This window comes from Pristiophorus japonicus, chromosome 22 (assembly GCF_044704955.1).
Source record: "Pristiophorus japonicus isolate sPriJap1 chromosome 22, sPriJap1.hap1, whole genome shotgun sequence".
Taxonomy (NCBI): domain Eukaryota; kingdom Metazoa; phylum Chordata; class Chondrichthyes; family Pristiophoridae; genus Pristiophorus; species Pristiophorus japonicus.
The window spans coordinates 64,870,434-64,896,284 of record NC_091998.1 but is presented as its reverse complement, the minus strand read 5'-3'; the positions used below and the strand labels follow the sequence as shown (position 1 = coordinate 64,896,284).

The 25,851-nt window shown below is 51.2% G+C and overlaps 1 protein-coding gene across 4 annotated transcripts in view; it reads right to left on the bottom strand.

The window, feature by feature from the left end:
* The window catches only part of dock5 (dedicator of cytokinesis 5), a 193,476-nt gene that overhangs the window by 83,804 nt on the left and 83,821 nt on the right, over positions 1 to 25,851 (bottom strand). For 3 of the 4 annotated variants that reach the window (XM_070866296.1, XM_070866297.1, XM_070866299.1), the window contains exons 7-16: positions 21,671 to 21,806; positions 19,485 to 19,642; positions 18,999 to 19,080; positions 17,171 to 17,300; positions 12,207 to 12,279; positions 10,926 to 11,068; positions 8,898 to 9,023; positions 6,730 to 6,854; positions 5,636 to 5,734; positions 3,510 to 3,582 (exon numbers count right to left, since the gene is read on the bottom strand). In XM_070866296.1, coding sequence (XP_070722397.1) covers positions 3,510 to 3,582; positions 5,636 to 5,734; positions 6,730 to 6,854; positions 8,898 to 9,023; positions 10,926 to 11,068; positions 12,207 to 12,279; positions 17,171 to 17,300; positions 18,999 to 19,080; positions 19,485 to 19,642; positions 21,671 to 21,806 — 1,145 coding nt within the window. The remainder of the gene's footprint in view (positions 1 to 3,509; positions 3,583 to 5,635; positions 5,735 to 6,729; positions 6,855 to 8,897; positions 9,024 to 10,925; positions 11,069 to 12,206; positions 12,280 to 17,170; positions 17,301 to 18,998; positions 19,081 to 19,484; positions 19,643 to 21,670; positions 21,807 to 25,851) is intronic. The other variant, XM_070866298.1, reaches the window with a different exon arrangement.

Sequence of the window (25,851 nt, the reverse complement as noted above, 5' to 3'; positions counted from 1 at the left end):
CTCTATTTCCTTCTCCCCCATATCCTTGTTCAGCCTCCCCTTAAATGCATCGATACTATTCGCCTCAACCCCTCCCTGTGGCAGCGAGTTCCACATTCTCACCACTCTCTGGGTGAAGAAGTTTCTTCTGAATTCCCCGTTGGATTTCTTGGTGACTAGGGGTAAGAGAGACATGGATAAGGCACCTTAAAGTCTTTGAGGCCGAAATTGCCTTGTGCTGGGTTTGGGGCGGTCAATTTGATATGATTTGGGCCAACGGGGAGGTGTTGGCCGGGCTGGTGGTCTGACACCTGGCGGGGGGCGGGGGCGGGGGGGAGAGGGGGTTGTGGGGCGGGGAGAGGGGGGTGTGGGGCGGGGGGCGGGGGAGGCGGTCTGCATGTTGGCGGCCCGGCCACACCCTGCGGCCGCCATTGTCGACATAAAAAAGATGGCGGCCGCCGGGCTACCCCCTCCCCTCTAACGGCGGCCAGGAAGCACCGAGAAGCTGTCAGAGGCATCGCTGCACGCTGACCTCCCGGGGCAATATCCCCCGCGGGACGCAAAGGGGCTGGTGCGCACGGCGATGATGCCATCGCCGCGCCAGTGCGCTAATCACGGGGCGCGGCACCAACCACTTTTCGCCAACGGAGCCCCCGGGGGCAATTCTGGGGAGGTACACTCTGGCTGCTGTGCCCAGGCGAAAACCCTTTATCGCCCCTTTAGCGTCTCCCAGAGGCACCAACGCACCTTACTGAGCGGGGAAATTCTGGCCCCTTTGTCTTTCTGAAAAAACATTTATCATTTCAGGTTTTGTATTAATTCACCATTGAAAGGTACTTTCTCTCTTTTTATATTCGTTCCTGGGATGTGGGCAAGGCCGGCATTTATTGCCCATCCCTAACTGCCCCTTGAGAAGGTGGTGGTGAGCCGCCTTCTTGAACCGCTGCAGTCCGTGTGGTGAAGGTGCTCCCACAGTGCTGTTAGGGAGGGAGTTCCAGGATTGTGACCCAGCGACGATGGAGGAACGGCCGATATATTTCCCAGTCAGGATGGTGTGTGACTGGGAGGGGAACGTGGAGGTGGTGGTGTTCCCATGCGCCTGCTGCCCTTGTCCTTCTAGGTGGTAGAGGTCGCGGGTTTGGGAGGTGCTGCCGAAGAAGCCTTGGCGAGTTGCTGCAGTGCATCTTGTAGATGGGGCACACTGCAGCCACGGTGCGCCGGTGGTGGAGGGAGTGAGTGTTGAAGGTGGTGGATGGGGGGGCCAATCAAGCGGCTGCTTTGTGAAGTCTTAAATGGCTGACCCCTTATCCTGAGATTGTGACCCCTAGTTACAACAATGGCTACACTTCAAAAGTATTTCATTGGCTGTAAAGAGCTTTGAGATGTCTGGCGGTAGTGAAAGGCGCTATATAAATGCACCCCCCCCCCCCAGAACTCTCCCCCAAAAAGCAGCTGAGGCTGGGGGGTCAATTGAAAATTTCTAAACTGACATGGATAGATTTTTGGTAGGCAAGGGTTTGAAAGGATACGGAACTAAGGCAGGTAAATGGAGTTAAGGTGCAGATCAGCCATGAGGCGCTGAATGGCCTTCTCCTGTTCCCACATCGCCCTACCCTGCTCCAATTGTCTCTTTTTTTCCTGAAGTAAGACAGAAGTGATCATCAGAGCTGAGCCTGATAAGAACATACATTAAAAATTAGGAGCAGGAGTCGGCCATTCGGCCCCTCGAGCCTGCTCCGCCATTCAATAAGATTATGGCTGATCTTTGACCTCAACTCCACTTTCCCGCCCGATCCCTTGATTCCCCATGAGCCCAAAAATCTAATCGCTTTCAGCCTCGAATATGCCCAACAATTCAGCATCCACAGCCCTCTGGGGCAGAGAATTCTAAAGATTCACAACCCTCTGAGTGAAGTCTTAAATGGCTGACCCCTTACCCTGAGACTATGACCCCTGGTTACAACAGTGGCTACACTTCAAAAGTACTTCATTGGCTGTAAAGAGCTTTGAGACGTCTGGCGGTTGTGAAAGGCGCTATCTAAATGTAAGTCTTTCAAGTCTTTTATAGTTTCAGACTCTCCAGCCAGGGGGAAACAGCCCCTCAGCATTCCCCTCAGAATCTGATATGTTTCAATGAGATCACCTCTCATTCTTCTAAACTCCAGACAGTAGGTCTGATCTGCTCAGTCTCTCGTCGGGATCCTGACCCTGACTCTGCCCTGCAATTGCGAACAGGCGTGACTGGATTTCCGCTCCAGGCTTGGTGGGGCTGAATCCCACACTCCCAACTGCGATAGGCTGACCGTGCGCACGTAACTCGGGGCAGAGCAGGAGCGGAGCCTGTGGCCTGTCACCTTCCTGCTTTCTGAGGTTAAAACCACACTAAGTGCTGCATTGACCAACCGACCCATGTTCGCAAGCTTACCAGCAACCTGCTTCACCACTGCTTCTCGCATACCCTGAATCAACCAGAGGGAGCGTCAGGCCAGTAGGTGAAACAATCACTGTTGTTACAGCTCCAATACTTTGCCCGACACACAGCAGATAAAATTTAACACAGAAAAGTTTGAAGTAACACATTTTGTTGGGAAGAACGAGGAAAGGCAATATGAACTAAAGGGTACAATTCTCAAGGGGGTGCATGAACAGAGAGACCTGGGGGTATATGGGCACAAACCGTTGAAGGTGGCAGGGCAGGTTGAGAAAGCGGTTAAAAGGCTTACGGGATCCTGGGCTTCATAAATAGAGGCATAGAGTACAAAAGCAAGGAAGTTATGATGAACTTTTATAAAACACTGGTTCAGCCTCAACTGTAGTATTGTGTCCAATTCTGGGCACCACACTTTAGGAAGGATGTGAAGGCCTTAGAGAGGGAGCAGAAAATGGTTACAAGAATGATTCCAGGGATGAGGGACTTCAGTGACGTGGATAGACTGGAGAAGCTGGGGTTGTTCTCCTTGGAGCAGAGAAGGTTGAGAGGAGATTTAATCGAGGTGTTCAAAATTATGAGGGGTCTGGATAGAGTAGAGAGAGAGAAACTGTTCCCATTGGTGGAAGGGTCGGGAACCAGAGGGCACAGATTTAAGACGATTGGCAGAAGAATCAAAGGCGACATGAGGGAAACGTTTTTACGCAGCGAGTGGTTAGGATCTGGAATGCGCTGCCTGAGCGGGTGCTGGAGGCAGACTCAATCGTGGCTTTCAAAAGGGAATTGGATAAGTACCTGAAGGAAAATAAATTGCAGGGCTACGGGGAAAGGGCGGGGGAGTGGGACTGGCTGAGATGCTCCTGCAGAGAGCCGGCACGGGCTCGATGGGCCGAATGGCCTCCTCCTGTGCTGTAACCGTTCTAGGATTCTGTGACTACCCTCTTATTTGCTGCTGTGTGTTTTCCGCCACGAGTCCCAAGGAGCGAGGGAGGAGAACTCCTGGAGAATAACCAGGAAAATTCCCATTGCTGCCATTTTTATTTCCTTTAACAAGCAGTCGGCCGAAAGAATTCCCGTTAAAACAAAAAAGTCTGCAACTTACACTCTTGCGAGGACCGGTGTCGAAATGTAAAGCGGAGATGACAGCGGTGAACATCCTCAATCGCAATCGCCACCTTCAAGCGAAAGAAAAACAACTGGGATTGCTGAGTTCAGGTTCCTAACCGCGCCTCCCCCTTCCCGCCCCACTGTCCTGAAGACATTGTTGTGATGGGGTACCACCTCGGGAGGGGGAGGAGGGATGTGGGGAGGAGGGGCGGCCTCCACTTCAGTTCCACATCCAAGTGACCATTCTCCGTGTGTGGGCCCAGACAGCGATCGTGGCCAGGCCGGATCACCCTGTCGGGGCACTGCAGGTAAACCTGACCCCCTCCTCACCCCACATCCACACACCGAGCAATGATCATCAACAGCAACCCAGGCAGATTCCTCCCCTTTCTCGCCCAGCCCAATTACAGGGGTACGGTAGCTCAGTGTTTGTGGTACTGGACCAACGATCCAGGGGCCTGGACTAATGATCCTGGGGCATGAGTTCAGCACGGCAGCTGGGGAATTTAAAATTCAGTTAATTAAATAAATCTAGAATAAAGCGCTGGTTTCAGTAATGGTGACATGAAACTACCGGATTGTTGGAAAAACCCATCTGGTTCACTGATGTCCTTCAGGGAAGGAAATCTGCTGCCCTGACCCGGTCTGGCCGAGATGTGACTCCAGACCCACAGCAATGTGGCTGACTCTAGACTACCCCGTGAGATGGCCCAGCGAGACACTGCGTTGTACCAAACAGCTACAACAAATTCGGCACTGTGAGAGCACCTTCACCACACGGACTGCAGCGGTTCAAGGCGACGGCTCACCACCACCTTCTCAAGGGGCAATTAGGGATGGGCAATAAATGCCGGCCTTGCCAGCGACGCCCACATCCCAGGAACGAATAATAAAAACTGTAACATCTCAACCGCTGACATCAACTAGCTCAGGAGAGACTGCCGATGGAAAGACAGACTTGCATTTCGATAGCGCCTTTCATGACCTCAATGTCCCAAAGCGCTTCATAGCTAATGAAGTACTTTTATAGTCACCGTCATAATGTGGGATGCGCAGCAGCCAAATTGAACACAGCAAGGCCTCACAAACAGCAATGTCATCATGACTATGTAATCTGTTTTTAGTGATGTTGGTTGAGGGATAGATATTGGGCCAGTGCACGAGGGAGAACTCCCCTGCTCTTCTTCAAATAGTGCCGCGGGATCTTTTACGTCCACCCGATAGGGCAGACGGGGCCTCGGTTTAACGTCTCATCGAAAGACGGCCCCTCCGACAGGGTAGCACTCACTCAGTACCACCCCTCCGACAGTGCGGCGCTCCCTCAGTACTGCCCCTCCGACAGTGCGGTGCTCCCTCAGTACGGCCCCTCCGACAGTGCGGCGCTCCATCAGTACTGCCCCTCCGACAGTGCGGGGCTCCCTCAGTACCGCCTCTCCGACAGTGCGGGGCTCCCTCAGCACTGCCCCTCCGACAGTGTGGGGCTCCCTCAGTACCGCCCCTCCGACAGTGCGGGGCTCCCTCAGCACTGCCCCTCCGACAGTGTGGGGCTCCCTCAGTACCGCCCCTCCGACAGTGCGGGGCTCCCTCAGCACTGCCCCTCCGACAGTGTGGGGCTCCCTCAGTACCGCCCCTCCGACAGTGCGGGGCTCCCTCAGTACTGCCCCTCCGACACTGCGGCACTCCCTCAGTACTGCCCCTCTGACAGTGCGGGGCTCCCTCAGCACCGCCCCTCCGACAGTGCGGCGCTCCCTCAGCACCGCCCCTCCGACAGTGCGGCGCTCCCTCAGTACCGCCCCTCCGACAGTGCGGCGCTCCCTCGGTAATGCCCCTCCGACAGTGCGGCGCTCCCTCGGTAATGCCCCTCCGACAGTGCGGCGCTCCCTCGGTAATGCCCCTCCGACAGTGCGGCGCTCCCTCAGCACTGCACTGGGAGAACCAGCCTGGATTTTGTGCTCAGATCTCTGGAGTGAGGCTGAAACCCACAATGTTCTGACTCAGAGGCGAGTGTGCATCACGGAGCTGGAACTTTCCTGGCATTTACTCTCTGACCCATTGTGGGGACTCTGCAACGTTGCCTAGAATATTGTAGGACCAAGAGTGTTTGAAGGAAAAGAAACCCACCTTAACTGTTTCGTACCAGAAGGGCTGCTTCACTTGATAGTAGATGACGGACTTGTACTCCGATATCCCCTCGTAGCCTGCTCCAGGGAATATGGCTTTCTGTTGGAAGATTGGTAGCGAGACGGTTAAAGGCTGGCGCTGGGGAATCGGGACCCTCCCAGACCCAGAGTCTCGAGTAAAGATCCTTCAACCATTTCGAGAAAACTAGCAAAAGCTGACACACAACTGTTTAGAAACCGACAGATCACAACCGCCCTGAACATCGGCAGCGGACGTGTCGGTACACCGCGGGACACGGGATTGTCATAGCTCAAGACTACAGTTACAACCCATATTCCATCGCACAGCCCAGGGGAGTAGGTCAACACCTTTGCTAATTTCCCCCTCATTTCTGGTGGGCTATATTTGGCTAACCTGTCAATCCGATTGTTAAATTGTAAAAAAAAATGGTTTATTTTTGTCATTGAATATATTTAAGGTGGAGATAGACAGATTTTTGAACATTAAGGGAGTCAAGGGTTATGGGGAGCGGGTGGGGAAGTGGAGTTGAGTCCATGATCAGATCAGCCATGGTCTTATTCAATGGCGGAGGAGGCTCGAGGGGTCGAATGGCCGACTCCTGTTTCTTATGTTTGGTTGTCACAGAGATGTGGAGGCACCACCAGTTTGCAGAGGCTAAGCCCATCCAACCAGGAAACCTGTATTTGCTAAGAGCGAAGCTCTGTATTTTGAAGATGATTTCCATCCACTGATTGAGGCGAACCGATCGGACTCTCGGCCGGTCTCGCTCGGACACTGGCTGTTCGGGGGCAACACACACGAGCAGTCTGCAGGCGGAGGCTGCCCCTGTGCGGAGAGTGGGTGCGATCTTGTCCGTTGCCTCTGCACTGAGGAAGACTCAGGAACTTCAGTGGAGACCTGCGCGGTACCTGGGGATTAGCCCACTGCGACTGCATCTCACGGCAGGCGCAGGCTATTTCCTAAAGTTTTACCGTTTCCCGCTTTCTTCCCACATCTTCCCTCCGGTGGGGTGGCAGGCTAATCCTTCTGGAAAGCTGAGCTGTGGGAGGGTGCGTAAAAGGTTGTCTCCATACCTCGATCCGATTACCGTCCTCATCGTACACCGCCATCGTCACCTCCACGTTCTTAGGAGTCTTCTTCTTCCCCTTGTCGAACTCTCCTTGGACCAGGGTGACATAAATGTCGTTCCTAATATCACCTGCAACGACAAACAGGAGTCTTACACGCAACCCAGCACAGCCACAAAGAATGGCACCCTGCACCAAGCCACCTCTCCTGTTTTGGGAAATCTGTTTCTCCAATGCTGCAAACACTTGGCATCTGGGGAGAAAACAGACAAGTTAATCCTGGGATAAAAACAGAAATTGCTGGAAATCTCAGCGGGTCAGGCAGCATCTGTGGAGAGAAACAGAGTTAATGTTTCAGGTCTGTGACTCCTCGTCAGAACTGCTTTTTTTTTACAAGTTCAGCCGAGCGGAGGAGGGCGGTGGGGGATGGGGACCGGTTGGGCCTCTGCTCGAGGAAGAAGCGGAGCGCCCTCAGGCCATCCTTGGATCCTTGGTGGGGGATGGAAGTGTAGAGGGATTGGACGTCCATAGTGAAAAGGAGACGGTTGGGGGCCAGGAAACCGGAAACTGTTAAAGTGACGGAGGGCGTCGGAGGAGTCGCGGATGTAGGTGGGAAGAGACTGGACAAGGGGAGAAAAAAAAGAGAGAGTCGCGATCAGACAAAATCAGTTCCGTGGGGCAAGAACAGGCTGAAACGATGGGTCTACCGGGACAGCTCTGTTTGTGGGTCTTGGGAAGGAGGTAGAAGCGGCTGTGTGGTGTTGGGGAACTATGACGTTGGTGGCTGTGGAGGGAAGATCTCCAGAGGAGATGAGGTCAGTGACGGTCTGGGAAATGATGGCGCTGTTCGGTCGTGGGGGTCATGGTCCAAGGGGAGGTCGGAGGGGGTGTCGGAGAGTTGGCGATCAGCGTCTGCAAGATAGTGGCGGCTCGCCAAACAACAACAGCGCCACCTTTGTCAGCAGGTTTGATGACAATGTTGGGGTTGGATCTGAGAGCGCGGAGTGCTGCAAGTTCAGAGGGAGATAGGTTGGAGAAAGAATTAATCCTGGATCCTGGTTACGGGCAATAGCGTTAACGTCCCTTCACAACAACAACTTGTATTTATATAGCATCTTTAACATACCAAAACGTCCCAAGGCGCTTATTAAACAAAATTTAACACCGAGCCACACAAGGAGGTTTTAGGGCAGATGTCCAAAAGCTTTGCCAAAGAGGCAGGTTACAAGATGAAAGAGAGGTGGAGAGGTTTAGGGAGGGAGTTCCAGTTTTAGGGCCTTGTCAGCTGAAGGCACGGCCGCTAATGGTTGAGCGATTATAATCAGGGATGCTCCAGAGGCGAGAATTTGAGGAGCGCAGATATCTCGGGGGGTTGTAGGGCTGGAGGAGATTACAGAGATAGGGAGGGGCGAGGCTTGAGCGTTCTTTCCACAGACGCTGCCTGACCTGCTGAGTTTTTCCATTTATATTTCAGATTTCCAGCATCCGCAGCATTTGGGTTTTTGCACAGCAGAGTACGCTGACAGCTCGTTTCCCAGTGTATGGGGAGCTCTCAGTGTACACACAGCCCGTGTCCCAGCGTACACGCAGCCCGTGCCCCAGTGTACACATACCCCGTCTCCCAGTGTACACACAGCCCGTGTCCTAGTGTACACATACCCCGTCCCCCAGTGTACACACAGCCCGTCCCCCAGTGTACACACAGCCCGTCCCCCAGTGTACACACAGCCCGTCCCCCAGTGTACACACAGCCCGTCCCCCAGTGTACTCACAGCTCCTACCACAGTGTACACACAGCCCCTACCCCAGTGCACACACAGCTCCTACCCCAGTGCACACACAGCTCCTACCCCAGTGCACACACAGCTCCTACCCCAGTGCACACACGGCCCATCCCCCAGTGTACACACGGCCCGTCCCCCAGTGTACACACGGTCCATCCCCCAGTGTACACACATGGCCCGTCCCCCAGTGCACACACACGGCCCGTCCTCCAGTGCACACTTACCCTGTACCCCAGTGTACACACCCCGTACCCAGGATGCACACGGCCCATCCCCCAGTGCACACACAGCTCCCAGTATACACACAGCTCGTCCCCCAGTGTACACTGACATCTCATCCACGTGACTTTAACAAAATCTGTTTCACTCCCAGCGACAACAGGGTCTCACCTGGAAGAACGATTTCAGGAAATCCCATTTTCCGAGCCACGGCCGTTGATCTATCAACCAAGTGTGGAAAGTCCTTGTGGACCTGCTGGATATCCCCGGGAAGCAGCTTCATCGAGACCCACAGCCCTGGAACAAGGTGCTCACTCGTCAGTTTGGGAACACCGCTGAATGTACACATTGCTTCCGTGCAGTATCTCCTTGTGTATATTTACTGTTTGATACAAACTATACTCGGACTACTATTTTGCCCAGCGCTCTCCAGACAGCACATCCTCTGTCTCCCATACCCTCTCTGAGCTCAACTTGTGTATGAGAGCGTCCTCCTGCTCGCTTGACCGCATTCCCACCAAACTGCTGGCCACCCAACGTCCCTTCTGTACTAGAGCTCCCCCAGTGGACGATCGATGTAGTGCAACTACTGATGTAAATACAATAATGTGACGACGTCACATGATGACAGTTGGAGCCATCTTGTGGAGTGTGTGTTTGTTAGTGATGTGGTAAGAATATATCACATTGGCAATGAGGATAGGGTAATCGGATTCCCTTGCTGAAACTTTTGTTGGTGGATGATCCAGCCAACCGACAAAGAGACTTTGAAAGCTTCTTTGTTTTGCAGAACAGCTAAAAATATGTTTGTTAGTGGTGTCGTAAGAATATAGCACAGCTTCCTTGACCCCCGTGCTAGTTGACATCATGAATTTCCTCAGCTGCGAAGGTCTTCACGGTTCACTAGCCCGCCCGCACACATGAAGATTCGACATTTGGGCCAGGTACTTCAGGGCTGCTGAAGGTGCTGCCATGATGTGCCACAAACTGGTGGGACTCCCCACCCAATGCAGCAGAATTTGGGAAATGTGGACTCTCAGGAAAGGGGGAAAATCAGAGGTAAAGCCATTCCCAGAACACCAGCGTGTACAAGACCTGGAGGCTACAACTGGAGCAACACGCCTACCTGTCCCAGGTGCAGCTGATCTTCCCCTAGCTATAAAAGGTCTTGTGACATAAGAACATAAAAATAGGAGCAGGAGTAGGCCATTCGGCCCCTCGAGCCTGCTCCGCCATTCAATGAGATCGTGGTTAATCTGTATCGCAAATCCATTTATCTACCTTGGTTCCCTAACCTTTAACACCCTTGTCTAAAAAAAATCTATTAATCTCATTTTGAAATCTCAAATTGACCCCCAGCCTCAGTTTTTAGGGGGAGAGTGTTCCAGATTTCCACTACCCTTTATGGGAAGAGGTGTTTCCAAATTTCACTCTGGAATGGCCTGGCTCTCATTTCTAAATTACGCCCCTTGTTCTGGATTCTACCACCAGATAAAATCATTTCTCCCTGACTACCTCACCAAATCCCTTAAACACCTCAATCAGATCACCCTTTAATCTTCCCTGTTCAAGGGAACACAAGCCTGGTGTATGTAACCTGTCCTCATAATTGGATAATATTTGTTAGTAATTTCATATCAACATCATCATCATAGGCGGTCCCTCGTATCGAGGGTGACTTGCTTCCACGCCAAAAAGGGATGAGTTCACAGGTATTTCAATTAAGAATCTAATATTTCAGATTCCGAACTACATCCTGAAGGGTGGAAGATGTCTGTGCGTGGATTTTTTTAACGTGGGGTGACCGTTGCACACCAGCCACCACACGGGCTTGACAGAGCGAGGCCTTGGTCCAGTGGCAAGGGTTAACCAGGACGACTGGAGACAAGCTCTGCTGCACAGACCTAGAGCACACACACATCGCAGCCCCTGGGCCCTCGCCTCTTCTGGGCCCCAGACTCACACCTCTCCTGGGCCCCGGTCACTTCACTCTACGGACTCGTGCCGCTCCTTCGCCCCTCCTGCTGTGCCTGCCCCACACTGCAATCAGCGACCTGGCCGCACGCTGCTCCCTTCAATGGCCCCAAGCTAACCCAAGACTCGTCCGCCAGTCTGTATCCATCGCCTGCTAATGCTGAATAAGCTGGGAGGGATGGGTTGTACAGACTGCCACTGCCCCCAGAGACATTGGGTAGGTACCTTGCCCTTTGTGGTTGACCTCTTTGGCTGCAATGACTTTGTTGAACACAGAGGTCAACGGCTCGTTCTCCCCGATCACCCGGGACGTCAGCAGGGGTGACATGATGAGCTGCCTCTGCCGGATGTAGGTCTCCATTGCAATCCTGTAAGAGACAGAAGACAAGAGAGTCTCCAGCGAGTAGATGTGGGCCAGATTATTCCCCTCCCTATCCAGCTGTAGCACCCTATAACACCACATTAAGAACATAAGAATGTATGAACACAGGAATTAGGAGCAGGAGTCGGCCATTCAGCCCCTCGGGCCTGCTCCGCCATTCAAGAAGATCATGGCTGATCTCCCACCTCAACTCCACTTTCCTGCCCCATCCCCAAATCCCTTGATTCCCCTGGAGTCCAAAAATCTATCAATCTCTGTCTTGAATATACTCAACGATTCAGCATCCACAGCCCTCTGGGGTAGAGAATTCCAAAGATTCACAACCCTCTGAGTGAAGAAATTCCGCCTCATCTCTGTTTTAAATGGCCGACCCCTTATCCTGAGACTATGATCCCTGGTTCTAAGACTCTCCAGCCCGGGGGAAACAACCTCTCAGCATCTACCCTGTCAATCCCTCTCAAAATCCTATATGATTCAATGAGATCACCTCTCATTCTTCTAAACACAGAGCATAGGCCCAATCTACTCAATCTCTCCTCATAGGGCAAGCCTCCCATCCCAGGAATTAATCTAACGAACCTTCATTGCACACCCTCTAAGGCAAGTATATCCTTTAATCAGATAAGGAGACCAGTACTCCAGGTGTGTACAATTGTAGGAAGACTTCCTTATCCTTACATTAGCGGACATCAAATTGCTCAGCACAGATCAACGATCCAAACCGGGATTGTCTGGCCTGTATTGGTTAATACCACACTGGGTGGTGCCTTTACTTATTAAGCCATTGGAATACCTTCTAAATACTCACTGATCGCAAAGACATGTCGGTGGCATCCAACCTGACTCCAGGACACAACATTTTAGGAACAGGGAACGATCGCCACACCCAACAATCCCATCCCTTTTTGGAGCGATCAAGCCCGCCTTCTCGCCCTGCTGCTCAGTCCCTCCTCTCCCCAACTCTCCCTTGAGCCCAGTTGTGCTGCTGTCTTCAATATCTTTCCCCGGTAACTTATTCCGCCCCTCGATTACCTTTGTGGATCGGAGCGGTTTGTGAAGGGCGAACCCATGATTGAAGAGCCATTGGGCGGTTTCTTCAACAGAGCTCAAGCCGGAATACTCACTGCTGGAAAGGAATAAAGTGCTGCTTCTCATCATCGTCCGCCCTCCCACCGATCATGTCTGTAATGTCCATGACTTTAAAAGCAAAGAAAAAGGTCAATCAACCCAGTTAGCAAGAAAGTCTTGCATTTATATAGCACCTTTCACACCCTCAGGATGTCCCAAAGCGCTTTAAGCCAATGATGTAATTTACTGAAGTGTGGTCACTGTTGTAATATAGGAAGCGCAGCAGCCAACATGCGCACAGCAAGCTCCCACAAACAGCAATGTGATAATGACCAGATAATCTGTTTTAGTGATGTTGATTGAGGGATAAATATTGGCCCCAGGACACTCGGGATAACTCCCCTGCTCTTCTTCAAAATAGTGCCGTGGGATCTTTTACATCCACCTGAGAGAGCAGACAGGGCCTCGGTTTAACGTCTCATCCGAAAGACAGCACCTCCAACAGTGCAGCACTCCCTCAGCACTGCACTGGGAGTGTCAGCCTAGATTTATGTGCTCTAGTCCCTGGAGTGGGACTTGAACCCACAACCTTCTGACTCAGAGGCGAGTGTGCTGCCCACTGAGACACAGTAGCAACAGCAGCACACCGGTGCCTCAGTTGTTTAATACACCAATCACCCAGAGCAGGAATATCTCGGGTTCCATCCCCAGTCTGTGCTAAGTTAGCTGACTGCAGCCGGGGGTGCTCCAATTGGCCTCGGTTGGATGTGGGGGGTGGCGCAGTGGGAGGTAGGACAATCAGACAAGATTCCTGCTCCTGAACACTATGAAGTGATGCTAGAAGTGCATAAAACGGACCACAGCTAGAGTACTGTGTGCAGTGCTGGTCACATTACAGGAAAGATGCGATTGCACTAGAAAGGGTACAGAGGAGATTTACGAAGATGTTACCTGGACTGGAGAATTTTAGCTATGAGGAAAGATTGAATAGACTGGGGTTGTTTTCTTTGGAACAGAGGAGGCTGAGGGGATATTTAATTGAGCTGTATAACATTATGAGGGGCCTGGAAAGAGTGGATAGGAAGGACCTATTTCCCTTAGCAGAGTGGTCAATAAGCAGAGGGCATAGATTTAAAGTAATTGGTAGAAGGATTAGAGGGGCGATGAGGAAACATTTCTTCACCCAGAGGGAACTCGCTGCCTGAAAGGGTGGTAGAGGCAGAAACACTCACCACATTTAAAAAGTACTTGGATGTGCACTTGAAGTGCCGTAACCTACAGGGCTACGGACCGAGAGCTGGAAAGTGGGATTAGGCTGGGTAGCTCTTTTTCGACCTGTTTTTCGACTGGCTTCTATGATTCTGTCTGGTGAGCCTTACTGAAAATGCGTGCTTGTCAGTATAACCCAGTTCCGCACTGGGCAGTGCTCCTAACAACAGAGCCATCAGAAAAGCCAGCCAGACTGGAAGCGGTGGAGAGACACGCAAGTAATAAAAGGTTTACTGTGAGGAGGTCCTTGAGCGGTCGAGATGTTGTACCTCAGATGCCCCCTATTGCAGCCTCTCGCTCAAGACACTCTCTGTCAATCACATTCAGGCCTGAAGGGACCGGGCCAATCACAGGTCCCAGTCGGCCGCTGGGAGTAACAGGCTCTTTGAAGTTCAGAGTTGTGCCTGTGTGAAGAAGCATCGTATTACCCAGATGGGGCTGTGATTTACACAACGGACCATGACTTATCGCAGCTGGAGGGAGCTGTCACCCAGTAACAGGACAATCTGAACGGTGAACAATAGGGCGGATGTGGATGACGGGCAGCCTCTGTTGCACAAAGCGAATTGCAAAAGGCCAAAATCAATCACAAATTGATGAAAAGAGTGAACCAATCCTGGGAAATAGCCATGGCTCAGCGAGTAGAACTCTTGTCTCTGAGTCAGAAGGTTGTGGGTTCAAGTCTCACTCCAGGGACTTGAGCACATAAATCCAGGCTGACACTCCCAGTGCAGTGCTGAGGGAGTGCTGCACTGTCGGAGGTGCTGTCTTGCAGATGAGATGTTAAACCGAGGCCCCGTCTGCTCTCTCAGGTGGACGTAAAAGATCCCATGCCACTATTTTGAAGAAGAGCAGGGGAGGGGCCAATATTTATCCCTCAATCAACATAACAAAAACAGATTATCTGGTCATTATCACATTGCTATTTGTGGGAGCTTGCTGTGCGCAAGTTGGCTGCTGCGTTTCCCACATTACAACAGTGACAGTACTTCATTGGTTGTAAAGCACTTTGAGACCTCTGGTGGTCGTGAAAGGTGCTATATAAATCCAATTATTTCTTTCTTTCACTGTCAGAGATGCCGTCTTTCGGATGAAACCGAGGCCCCAGTCTGCTCTCTCAAAAGGACGTAAAAGATCCCAGGGCACTATTCGGAGAAGAGCAGGGGAGTTATCCTCGATGTCTTGGCCAATATTTATCCCTCAATCAACATCACTAAATCAAATGATCTGGTTTTCATTTTGTGGGAGCTTGCTGTGCGCAAATTGGCTTACCGCGTTTCCTACATTACAACAGTGACTACACTTCAAAAGTACTTCATTGGCTGTAATGTGGTTTGGTCGCAAGATCATGAAATGCGCTATAACAATGCAATTCTTTCTTTTTTAATCTTTGAAACATCATCATCATTAAAAAGTTCTCTGTTTTAAATTATAACATTTAGGTTTTGACACGCAATCATTTTTCCTAATTTCTCTCCTTTCCCGGGGGACACTGACTCATTCTGGGAACAGTTCCACGATCATCCCACATGTACCTCGCCCAAGAGGCCACGCTTGACATGCAAGTCCAGGAAAGACCAACTGAGTCATCGCAAAGTCCATTTTTATATAATTACTGAAAGCTGGCTTCTGAGGGGCAATTTCCAAATCTGCAATATTTTTAAAAGTTCAATTTCCACAGATTGTTCAACCGTTGAATAGAGGCAGAGAGAAAGAGAGGGAGAAATGGAAGGTGACATATGGAGAGAAAGGGGAAGGAGAAGCACAGAAAGAAAGGAGGAACAGAGGGAGATAGAGAGAGAAAAGGAGAGGGTTAAACAAAGAAACCACTATAAACTCCGTTCCCTGCAACCGACTCCATCCCTCTCCCAGGAACGCAACCTTGGCATCATATTTGACCCAGAGTTGAGCTTCCAACCACATATCCGTACCATCACCTCTTTCCACCTCCGTAACATCACCCGTCTCCTCTCCGCCCCTGCCTCAGCTCACCCGCTGCTGAAACCCTCATCCATGCCTTTATTACCTCCATGCTGGACTATGCCAATGCGCTAATGGCCAGGTTCTCATCTTCAACCCTATACAAACTTGAGCTCATCCAAAACTCGGCTGCCCATGTCCTAACTCGCACCAAGGCCCGCTCACCCATCACCCCCTGTGCTCGCTGCCCCCTGTCCTAACTCGCACCAAGGCCCGCTCACCCATCACCCCCTGTGCTCGCTGCCTCATGTCCTAACTCGCACCAAGGCCCGCTCACCCATCACCCCCTGTGCTTGCTGCCCCATATCCTAACTCGCACCAAGGCCCGCTCACCCATCACCCCCTGTGCTCGCTGCCCCGTGTCCTAACTCGCACCAAGTCCCGCTCACCCATCACCCCCTGTGCTCGCTGCCTCATGTCCTAACTCGCACCAAGGCCCGCTCACCCATCACCCCCTGTGCTCGCTGCCCCCTGTCCTAACTCGCACCAAGGCCCGCTCACCCATCACCCCCTGTGCTTGCTGCCCCATATCCTAACTCGCACCAAGGCCCGCTCACCCATCACCCCCTGTGCTCGCTGCCCCGTGTCCTAACTCGCACCAAGTCCCGCTCACCCATCACCCCCTGTGCTCGCTGACCGACATTGGCTCCTGGTCCAGCAACGCCTCGATTTCAAAATTCTCATCCTAGTTTTCAAATCTCTCTATGGCCTCGTCCCCTCCCTATCTCTTGTCTCCTCCAGCCCCACAACCACGCCTCCGCCCCCCTGCCCCCCCCCACCGAGATATCTGCACTCCCCTAATTCTGCCCTCTTCAGCATCCCTGATTTTAATTGCTCAATCATCGGTGGCCGTGCCTTCTGTTGCCTCGGCCCCAAGCTCTGGAACTCCCTCCAAAACCTTTGTCTCTCCTCCTCTTTCTCGTCCTTTAAGACGCTCCTTAAAACGTATCCCTGTGCCCAAGCTTTTGGTCACCCATGCTAATATCTCTTTAGGTGGCTTGGTGTCAAATTTTGTTTGATAATCGCTCCTGTGAGGCGACTTGGGATGTTTAACGACCTTAAAGGCGCTATATAAATACACATGGTTGTTGCTGAAGAGAGAGAAAACAGAGAACAACAAGAGGGAGAAAGAGAGTGGCAGAGAAAGGGACAGATGCAGAATGAGGGCTAGTGAGAGTGAGAGATAGACAGACAGAAAGAGATCTGCGCAGGGCTAGGCCAGACACTCTGCCACCCCACCTACCTTCCACTCTCATTGTTAGTCGCGATAATCTGACACGCAACTCACACTTGAACAACGTACCACCAACCATCTCAGATCCAGGGGCCATTCTGGACCGTCACCGAAGCCCTTCAGCGATCTCCCCTCAGCCTCGATGACCGGCGGCGAAATGCTTGGAAGAACTGCGACATAAGGAATGGATTCCTTATCGAGGAGCCCACAGCACAACCTGAGGGATCAAACCTTTGTCGCAAACAGTGGACAACCATCGACCGCCTCAGAACCGGTCACGGTCGATGCTGCACCTTCTCCATTGGTGGAAGATTAAAGCCTCCCCGTCATGTGACTGTGGAGCTCCTAATCAGACCCTGGAGCACATCATCGAGCCCTGCCCCCAGAGGGAATTCACAGGCAGCCTGCGGGATATCCCCGCCGTTACACCGGGAGCTTGGGCCTGGATATCCCACGTAGGTATTGACGTTTGATTTACTTTGCTACTAGCGTACGAAAAACAAAGTCAGCCCACAGCCCACAAACTCAGCGCCCTACCTGCTACACCGAAGGGGCGGCGAAGGCCGCAAGTGTGCTTCTTCCCTTCTTTCAGCTCCATGTGACCCACGCGAACAATCTGACACACCAGGCTGATCTTCAGCCTGATCAGGTCGCTGCTGCTGAGATCCTGGGAGAAAAAGAGAGACATACTTGGGGGTAAAAGTTCGCTCGCTTAGCGCCTAGAAGTTAGCGCCCCCGGAAAGGGTCGGAACGGGGGGGGGGGGGCGCTGAAGGGGTGCCAAGCCGCGAGAGCCAGCATTCGCGCCGTCCGGCACATTCGGTGTGCCGGTGGCTCTGACCAGTACCACCGAGGGGGGGTGTTGCGTCAGTGTTGACCCGGCCCCCGGGTTCCACAGCGCGGTGATTTCTGTTTGGCGCTGACCCTGTAGCGCGCTCTGGTGGGACCGGCCGGGAAAGCGGGCAGTCCGGGATGTTCCGGTGGCGATGCCGGGAGGGAATGAATACATCGGGTTAGGTGTGATTGTTTTATGGTTTTTTTTTTGCGATTTATGTTTAGGTGGGGTGAGCAAGGTATTGGAAATGGTTTTTTTTTGAGCATGTTATTTTTCCAGGGAATCCTCTCTAAGGGCGCTCTGAGGCCGGCTCGTTAGCTCGGGATTTGCAGTTGCTCAGCCGGCCTCGTGCCCGGAGAGTTGTGTGGAACGCCTCCCTTAGTGCTCCGCCCCACACTCGGGGCCCAGCGGATACATTTTGCGGCTGCAGACGGAAATCTTTTCCCGGCGCAAACTTTACCGCCCCGCCACCATTAGCGCCCGAATTAGCCTCCGACCGAATTTCCATCCCTTGGAACGGAAATGGCACCCAGGACGACTCAAACTTTCCTTCTGGACAGTTACACCGAGCGAGAGACTGGGGGATAGGCTGTTGGAACACTGCCCTCTCACCTCAGATCCCAGGGGCATGTCCAGACTAGTCTACACGGATCCCAAGGGAAAAGGGATATAAGGAAGTCGCAGCCTGGTTCCGTGCAGATACAAGTCGACAGCACTGACTTGAAACACAGCTCTGACTCACACTGGAGTGCAGCTGCTTAGGTTAAGTTACAGATCAGCCCTGCTCTCACTGAATGGTGGACCGAGGGGCCTCCTCCTGCTCCTATCTTCCTAGCTAGAAACATAGAAACATAGAAAATAGGTGCAGGAGTAGGCCATTCGGCCCCTCGAGCCCGCACCACCATTCAATAAGATCAAGGCTGATCATTCCCTCAGTACCCCTTTCCTGCTTTCTCTCCATACCCCTTGATCCCTTTAGCTGCAAGGGCCATATCTAACTCCCTCTTGATCCCAATCACCTTCTGATATCTCAACCAAGTAGTCATTCTTCACACGTCAGCTTAAACAGCGAGTGACGGCAGGTTAGTGGACTATGGAGCGATATCACAGCCGAGCTCAAACTATCCTCAGCCAATGCCAGCGCAAGTGGAGATGATCCAACGCAGGACCCGTGGCTGATTTGTTTACACCTGTAATGTATTTGCTTCATGGGTTCTTTGCTTAAGAATTCATAGCAACACATTGCTATCAAGAACTAGTTGGTTTGTTAGCAAAAGGTTTAACAATCACACTACACATTACCGGTTCATCCACCAGGCTCACAACCACCTGCCCCATCATGGATCCCCCGAACCCAACTGGCTGGGGTTTTATTGAGTCTTGTGAACATCACAACTCTCACAACTCAACAGCTTTACAAACCCGTGAGCATCCTCACAGGAGCATACATTACAACGGAGACTTGTTACAAGCCCCAGCCCAATAATCACAGCCCTTTCGCAGTCCCTTGACCTGAAGGTGAAGGCACTTACTGTGAAAAGTGCTTCGAGCTTGTTGAGTCGCTCAATCTCCTTTGGCATTCCTGTTCTGCTCCATCGAACCAAATAGTTTTCACTGTAAAACAAAGGTCCTGTCAAGTTTTGCAGACACCGCATTCCTTCACCTGTGGCTCGGCTCGAAAGTGTCTTTGTTTTCTATATTTGGAAGAACAAACTTGATGCTCACGGGCAGTTCTGGTCTCCGTACTACAAACAGGACATTGAATCACTGGAGAAAGTGCAGAAAAGATTAAGATGTTGCCACATTTGAGGCGAGTGGCTGGATCTGTTTGGCTGGAGACTGGATGGACACACGAGAGAGAAGGGATTAGAGGGCTGTGTTGCGAGGGTGAGTTGAAGGGGATTTTAGGGGAGGCTCGTGTCGACCTGTTGGGACAAATGGCCTGTTTCTGTGCTGTACATGCGATATATTTCTAAGGGAGAGGTTGTAACCACACCACCTCCAGGAGAGTAATGTACCTGATAAACTCGGACTGAACTGGGTCATAAAGAGACATCAGCAGCTCAGCATCCTCCCCGATATTGCAGACAAAATTCTTCAAGTTGACGTAGAGACTGTAGGTGTGTGTGGTGCTGAATATAGACCGCCGCCTCACCTCCATATTGTGAATCCTAGACTGAACAAGAGAGAAAGAGAGAGAGAGAGAGAGAGAGAGAATCACAAGTAAATGAATCTGATAAACATCGCGTTGATGACTACTCCTTATGTTATTTACTGTATCTCTACTGCTGTCAATCAGTATTGGTGACAGCTGTGGCTCAGTGGGCAGCACTCTCGCCTCTGAGTCAGAAGGTTGTGGGTTCAAGTCCCACTCCAGGGACTTCAGCACAAAATCTAGGCTGACACTCGCAGTGCAGTGTGAGGGAGTGCCGCACTGTCAGAGGTGCCGTCTTTCAGCATAAAGTGTGAAACCATGGTCCTCTCAGGTGGATGCAAAAGATCACACGCCACGATTTCGAAGAAGAAACAGGGGGTGCAATTTTCTCCAGTATTTGCGCCATTATTTTTGGAGCAGGCTGCTTTTTCTGGCCTAACTTAAAAATCCCCAGTTTTCCCAATCAATTTGCACCAGCGTAACTCATTTAGTTATTTTTTTTTTAGGTACGTTTTTTTTTTCCTCAAAAGGGAGCGTAACCAGCCACCTACGCCAATTCTGGCCATTTGGTCAACTTTGGCCAGCTAATAGTTACTCCATTTCTGCTTAGGCCAGTGTATGTAGCCTCTTGAGAAAACCCTTGCGGAGAGTTCAAGAAATCGGCGCAGGTAAGTAAATGGGAGGCCACTGAGCCTGGGCTCGGGGCGGGAAGCGGAGGGGTCCTGGACCGGAACTCACTCGGGACCAGAGGACTCGGCGTGGGAGGGAGAAAACAGACCGGCAGGCACGCACTCGGGGGCCACAACGGACCGAGAAGGTACTCACCACAGCGGACCAGGACGGCACCTCACTCGGGGACCAGAAAGGGACGCAGATAGCCGATCTGGAGGCTTGGTGCCCGGCGAAGGGGAAGGGGGGAGGGAGAGAGAGGTCACTGCTGCACATGCGCGGCCATTTCAGCGACGTCAAGAACGTCAGTTTTTTTCCCCGCGCATGCGCAGAAGGCCCGGCTCCGTTTTCCGGCACAAACCGCAGGCTCCACCTCCCCCCCCAAGGCGACTAGCCACTCTGCGCGGCTCCAGATTACAGCACAAACATCGGGGAAACTTCGGGCAAGTTTTTCTGGCGCATTTCTGGACCTAAATAAGTGGCACAGCTCTGGCAATACGCCAGAAAACGGGCTTGGGGAAAATTGAGCCCAGGGAATTACCCCTTGCCATTATTTATCCATCAAATTACGTCGCTAAAACAGATTATCTGGTTACTTATCACAGTGCTGTTTGTGGGATCTTGCAGTGTGCCAATCGGCTGCCATGTATCCCAGGCTACAAGAGTGACTGCACTTCAAAAAAGTACTGCATTGGCTGTAAAGTGTTTTGATCGTGAGGTCGCGAAAGGCGCTATAGAAATGCAGATGCTTTCTTTTTCCAACCAGCTCCCTCAACAACCAATGGTTTCCCTGATCGGTCCATCACCACTCTTGAACCACATTGCTGAGCAAAAAAGATTAGAAGTAGGAGAAAGTAAGGCTGTTTAAGGGCAGGCATTATGATGGTGAGGACCATGCGTCTTGTTCTTCTCTTTGGTGTGACTTAAGTGGGGAAGGAATGAAAGCCAACTGAGCAGGAGAAGGATGGAGATAGCGCAGGAGCTGCGGGTTACGACCCCATTCAATGCTTCCTTCTGGTCTGGGGATTGTGCTGAAGGGACATGATGCTGATTTCTTTGAACCTACAGTTCTCGCACGTCTATCACCTTTTCAGGCAGTGAAAGGTTCCAGACCCCCACCACCCTCTGGGTGAAATTTCCCCTCAAATCCCCTCTAAACTTCTACCAATCACTTTAAATCTATGCCCCCTGATTGTTGATCCCTCTGCTAAGGGAAATAAGCCCGTTCCGAAACACTCTATCTAGCCCCCTCATAATTTTATACACCTCAGTAAGGTCACCCCTCAGCCTCCTCAGTTCCAAAGAAAACAACCCCAGCCTATCCAATCTTTCCTCACAGCTAACCTTCTCCAGTCCGGGGGACAGGAAGGGTAAATCTACCTTCTCCTCCTGGATGCGTTCATCAATTCCTCGGGAAACGGTCTCATGAGCTTTGAAGAGAGTGATGGTGCTGTTGAGGTCAGGGTCCAGTATGTTACCATTTTCATCCCGCACCACCAAGTCCAGGCCGAGGATTCTGAAAGAAAACCCAAACTCATTTTAGGAACTGCAACAAGATTTTTCTAATTGGAGAAACCCAGGCCGAAGAGCCAGGGCCTGCAGTGCGGCGTGTCAGCCGGGGCTCAGTGGGCAGCACTCTCGCCTCAGGGTCAGAAGGTTGTGGGTTCAAGTCCCACTCCAGGGACTTGAGCACATAAATCCAGGCTGACACTCCAGTGCAGTGCTGAGGGAGTGCCGCACTGTCGGAGGGGCCGTCTTATGGATGAAACGTTAAACCGAGGCCCTGTCTGCTCTCTCAGGTGGATGTAAAAGATCCCATGGCACTATTCTGACGAAGAGCAGGGGAGTTATCCCCGGTGTCCCGGCCAATATTTACCCCTCAATCAACATTAAAACAGATTATCCGGTCATTATCACATTGCTGTTTTTGTGGGAGCTTGCTGTGCGCAAATTGGCGGCCGTGTTTCCCACATTGCAACAGTGACTACACTCTAAAAGTACTTCACTGGCTGTAAAGTGCTTTGGTCATGAAAGGCGCTATAAAATGTAAGTCTTTTTTTGAAGGGATTGCTACAATGGTATTTTTCAGGGACAGCACACAAACAAAACATACAGGTGAATCTAACGCTGTGTTGAATTCAGCGTTGCATAGTTTCACCAGTTGTGTGCTCCCAAAATGGCAGCTCCATGAAAATCATTCAAGGAGACTGTGGCTAGCGAACTTAAAGTGATCTTATAGATGGCATGTCACATAAGACATAAGATTAGATGCAGGAGTAGGCCAGTTGCACCTGCTCCGCCATTCAATAAGGTCACGGCTGATCTTCCACCACAACTCCACATTCCCGCCCGATCCCCATATCCCTCGAATCCCTCAGAGTCCAAAAATCTATCGATTGCAGCCTTGAATATGCTCAAAAACTGAGCATCCACAGTTCTCTGGGATAGAGAAGTCCAGAGATTCACAACCCTCTGAGAGAAGAAATTCCTCCTCATCTCATCATCACAGGCGATCCCTCGAGCGAGGGTGACTTGCTTCCACATGGGTTCACAGATGTTTCAATGAAGGACCCGATGTTCCAGTCCTGAACTCCAGTTGAGGGGGTGGAAGATGCCTGTGCGTGGGTTTTTTTTAACCTGTGGTGACCGTTGCACACCAGCCACCACACGGGCTTGACAGAGCGAGGTCTTTATCCGGTGGCAAGGGTTAACCAGGACGACTGGAGACCAGCTCTGCTACACGGACATAGTGTGCACACATGTCCGCGCTGCCCCTGGGCCCTCGGCTCTTCTGGGCCCCGTACCCTCATTCGCCGCACCTCCGCCCATGATGTTCCAGGGCCCCGCGCTCCAGCTCTATTTATCGGCCACAATACTACCTCAAGAGCTACCATGGATAACTTGTATTGTGCAATAGAGGCCGTTACTCCGCAGTATGTAGTTTGATATCATTACCATTTCGGCAGCCCTTGTTGGTGAACTCAATCAACGAGTATAGGTTTTCTAAATATATGCTCCTCATCTAAGTCTTAAATGGCTGACCCCTTATCCCGAGACTGTGGCCTCTAGTTCTAGATTCCCCCAGGAGGGGGAACAGCCTCTCAGCATCTACCCTGTCGAGCCCACTCAGAATCTTATGTTTCAATGAGATCATCTCTCATTCTTCTAAACTCCAGAGAGTATAGGCCCAATCTACTCAATCTCTCCTCATAGGACAACCCTCTCACCTCAGGGATCAATCTATATAAGAACATAAGAAACAGGAGCAGGAGTAGGCCATTCGGCCCCTCAAGGCTGCTCCACCATTCATTGAGATCATGGCTGATCTGATCTTGGCCTCAACTCCACTTCCCTGACCATTCGCCATAACCCTTGACTCCCTTATCATTCAAAAATCTGTCTATCTCCACCTTACATATATTCAATGACCCAGCTCCACAGCTCTTTGGGGCAGAGAATTCCAAAGGTTCACGACCCTCAGTGAGGAAATTCCTCCTCACCCCTTATTGTGAAATGATGCCCCCTAGTTCTAGATTCCCCCACGAGGGGAAACATCCTCTCTGCATCTACCCTGTCAGGCCTCCTCAGAATCTTGTCAACCTTTGGTGCATCACCTCTAAGGCAAGTATAATCCTTCCTCAGACAAGGAAACCAAAACTGTACACATTTATTATATTCACCAGTAACATTTATTTTCTCCTCTATCCTTGGATCCTGATAGACGAGGATCTAGAGGAAGAGGTGCTCACGAACGGGAAAATTCTGATCGTCTGTTTCCTGTCTTTCACCATCACAGTGAAGTAGGAAGATACTCGGGCACACACACACACAGAGCACGAGTCAGGGCTCACATTCTGAACACAAGTTTTCATTTTGATTAACTATCTCAGCATTTTGGTAAAAAATATTTTCAGACTTGGAGCTGCAGTGACAAAGAAACTTCGCTCCTCAAGATTAAGGTGACATCTTCACCTGCTTCCCCCGCCTGAGTTTTGAGAAGATGAATCTATCTGAAAGCCGACTGTGTATCGAGCCAAGCCTCCCAAATCATACACGATGAAACCTTTGGCCCATCGCAGCATCAGCAATCTCTTGAATGACTCCAAGATTTTTTGGCCTCTGTTACATTAGTCCATCCCAGACATCCATCACTCGTGTGCAGATGTTGCAATGAAGGACCCGATGTTCCAGTCCTGAACTCCAGTTGAGGGGGTGGAAGATGCCTGTGGGTGGGTTTTTTTAACGTGGGGTGACCGTTGCACACCAGCCACCACACGGGCTTGACAGAGCTAGGTCTTGGTCCAGTGGCAAGGGTTAACCAGGACAACTGGAGAGGGAGCGTGCTCGATGAGATTGTACACATCAACCTTCCTGCTATGCGCCCACATGCAGCATCCTGTAATTTCATTGGCTGTAAAGTGCTTTGGGCGTTAAAGGCGTTATACCAATGCAAGCCTTGTTTGGCTTTCCCCTGGAAGATAACGAGCAAGTTAAAGCATTTGCGAGTCCCACAGTCAGCTCAGCTATGAAAGGGTTGAAAAAGGAAAAGGGGAGAGAAAAGATAAAACACTTGTATTTATGTAACGTCTTTCACGACCACCAGAAAGTTAATATATTAAGATAACAACAACTTGTATTTATATAGCACCTTTAACACAGTGAAACGTCCCAAGGCGTATCGTAGGAGTATTATGAGACAAAAAAAATTTGACACTGAGCCACATAAAGAGAAATTAGGGTGATCAAAAGCTTGGTCAAAGAGGTAGGTTTTAAGGAGCGTCTTAAAGGAGGAAAGAGAGGTAGAGAGGCGGAGAGGTTTATGGAGGGAGTTCCAGAGCTTGGGGCCCAGGCAACAGAAGGCACGGCCACCGATGGTTGAACGATTATCAGGGATGCTCAGGAGGGCAGAATTAGAGGAGCGCAGACATCTCAGGGGGGTTGTGGGGCTGGAGGAGATTACAGAGATAGGGAGGGGGCGAGGCCATGGAGGGATTTGAAAACAAGGATGAGAATTTTGAAATCGAGGCCTTGCTTAACTTGGAGCCAATGTAGGTCAGCGAGCACAGGGGGCGATGGGTGAGCGGGACTTGGTGCGCGTTAGGACACGGACTGCTGAGTTTTGGATGACCTCTAGTTTACATAGTGTAGAATGTGGGAGGCCAGCCAGGAGTGCGTTGGAATAGTTAAGTCCAGATGGAACAAAGGCATGAATGAGGGCTTCAGCAGCGGATGAGCTGAGGCAAGGGGGGAGACGGGCGATGTTATGGAGGTAGAAATAGGCGGTGTTAGTTATGCTGCGGATGTGTGGTCGAAAGTTCATTTCAGGGTCAAATAATAAGAATGAGAATGTATTAAGATCAGTTAGTGGTTTTCTGCTGCACAAGTGATGTGTGCTGCTTGCCATGTCTAACTGTGTTTCTGTGTTGTTGTGAGGCACCACCTCAAGTATACAACATTGCTACCACCCATATTTTGCTGTCTTTGGAGCCCATAAATGTTGTGGTACGTCGGAGATGAAAATCAGTTTGTTTTTATTAGTTCTCAAATGTGGGCGACATTGG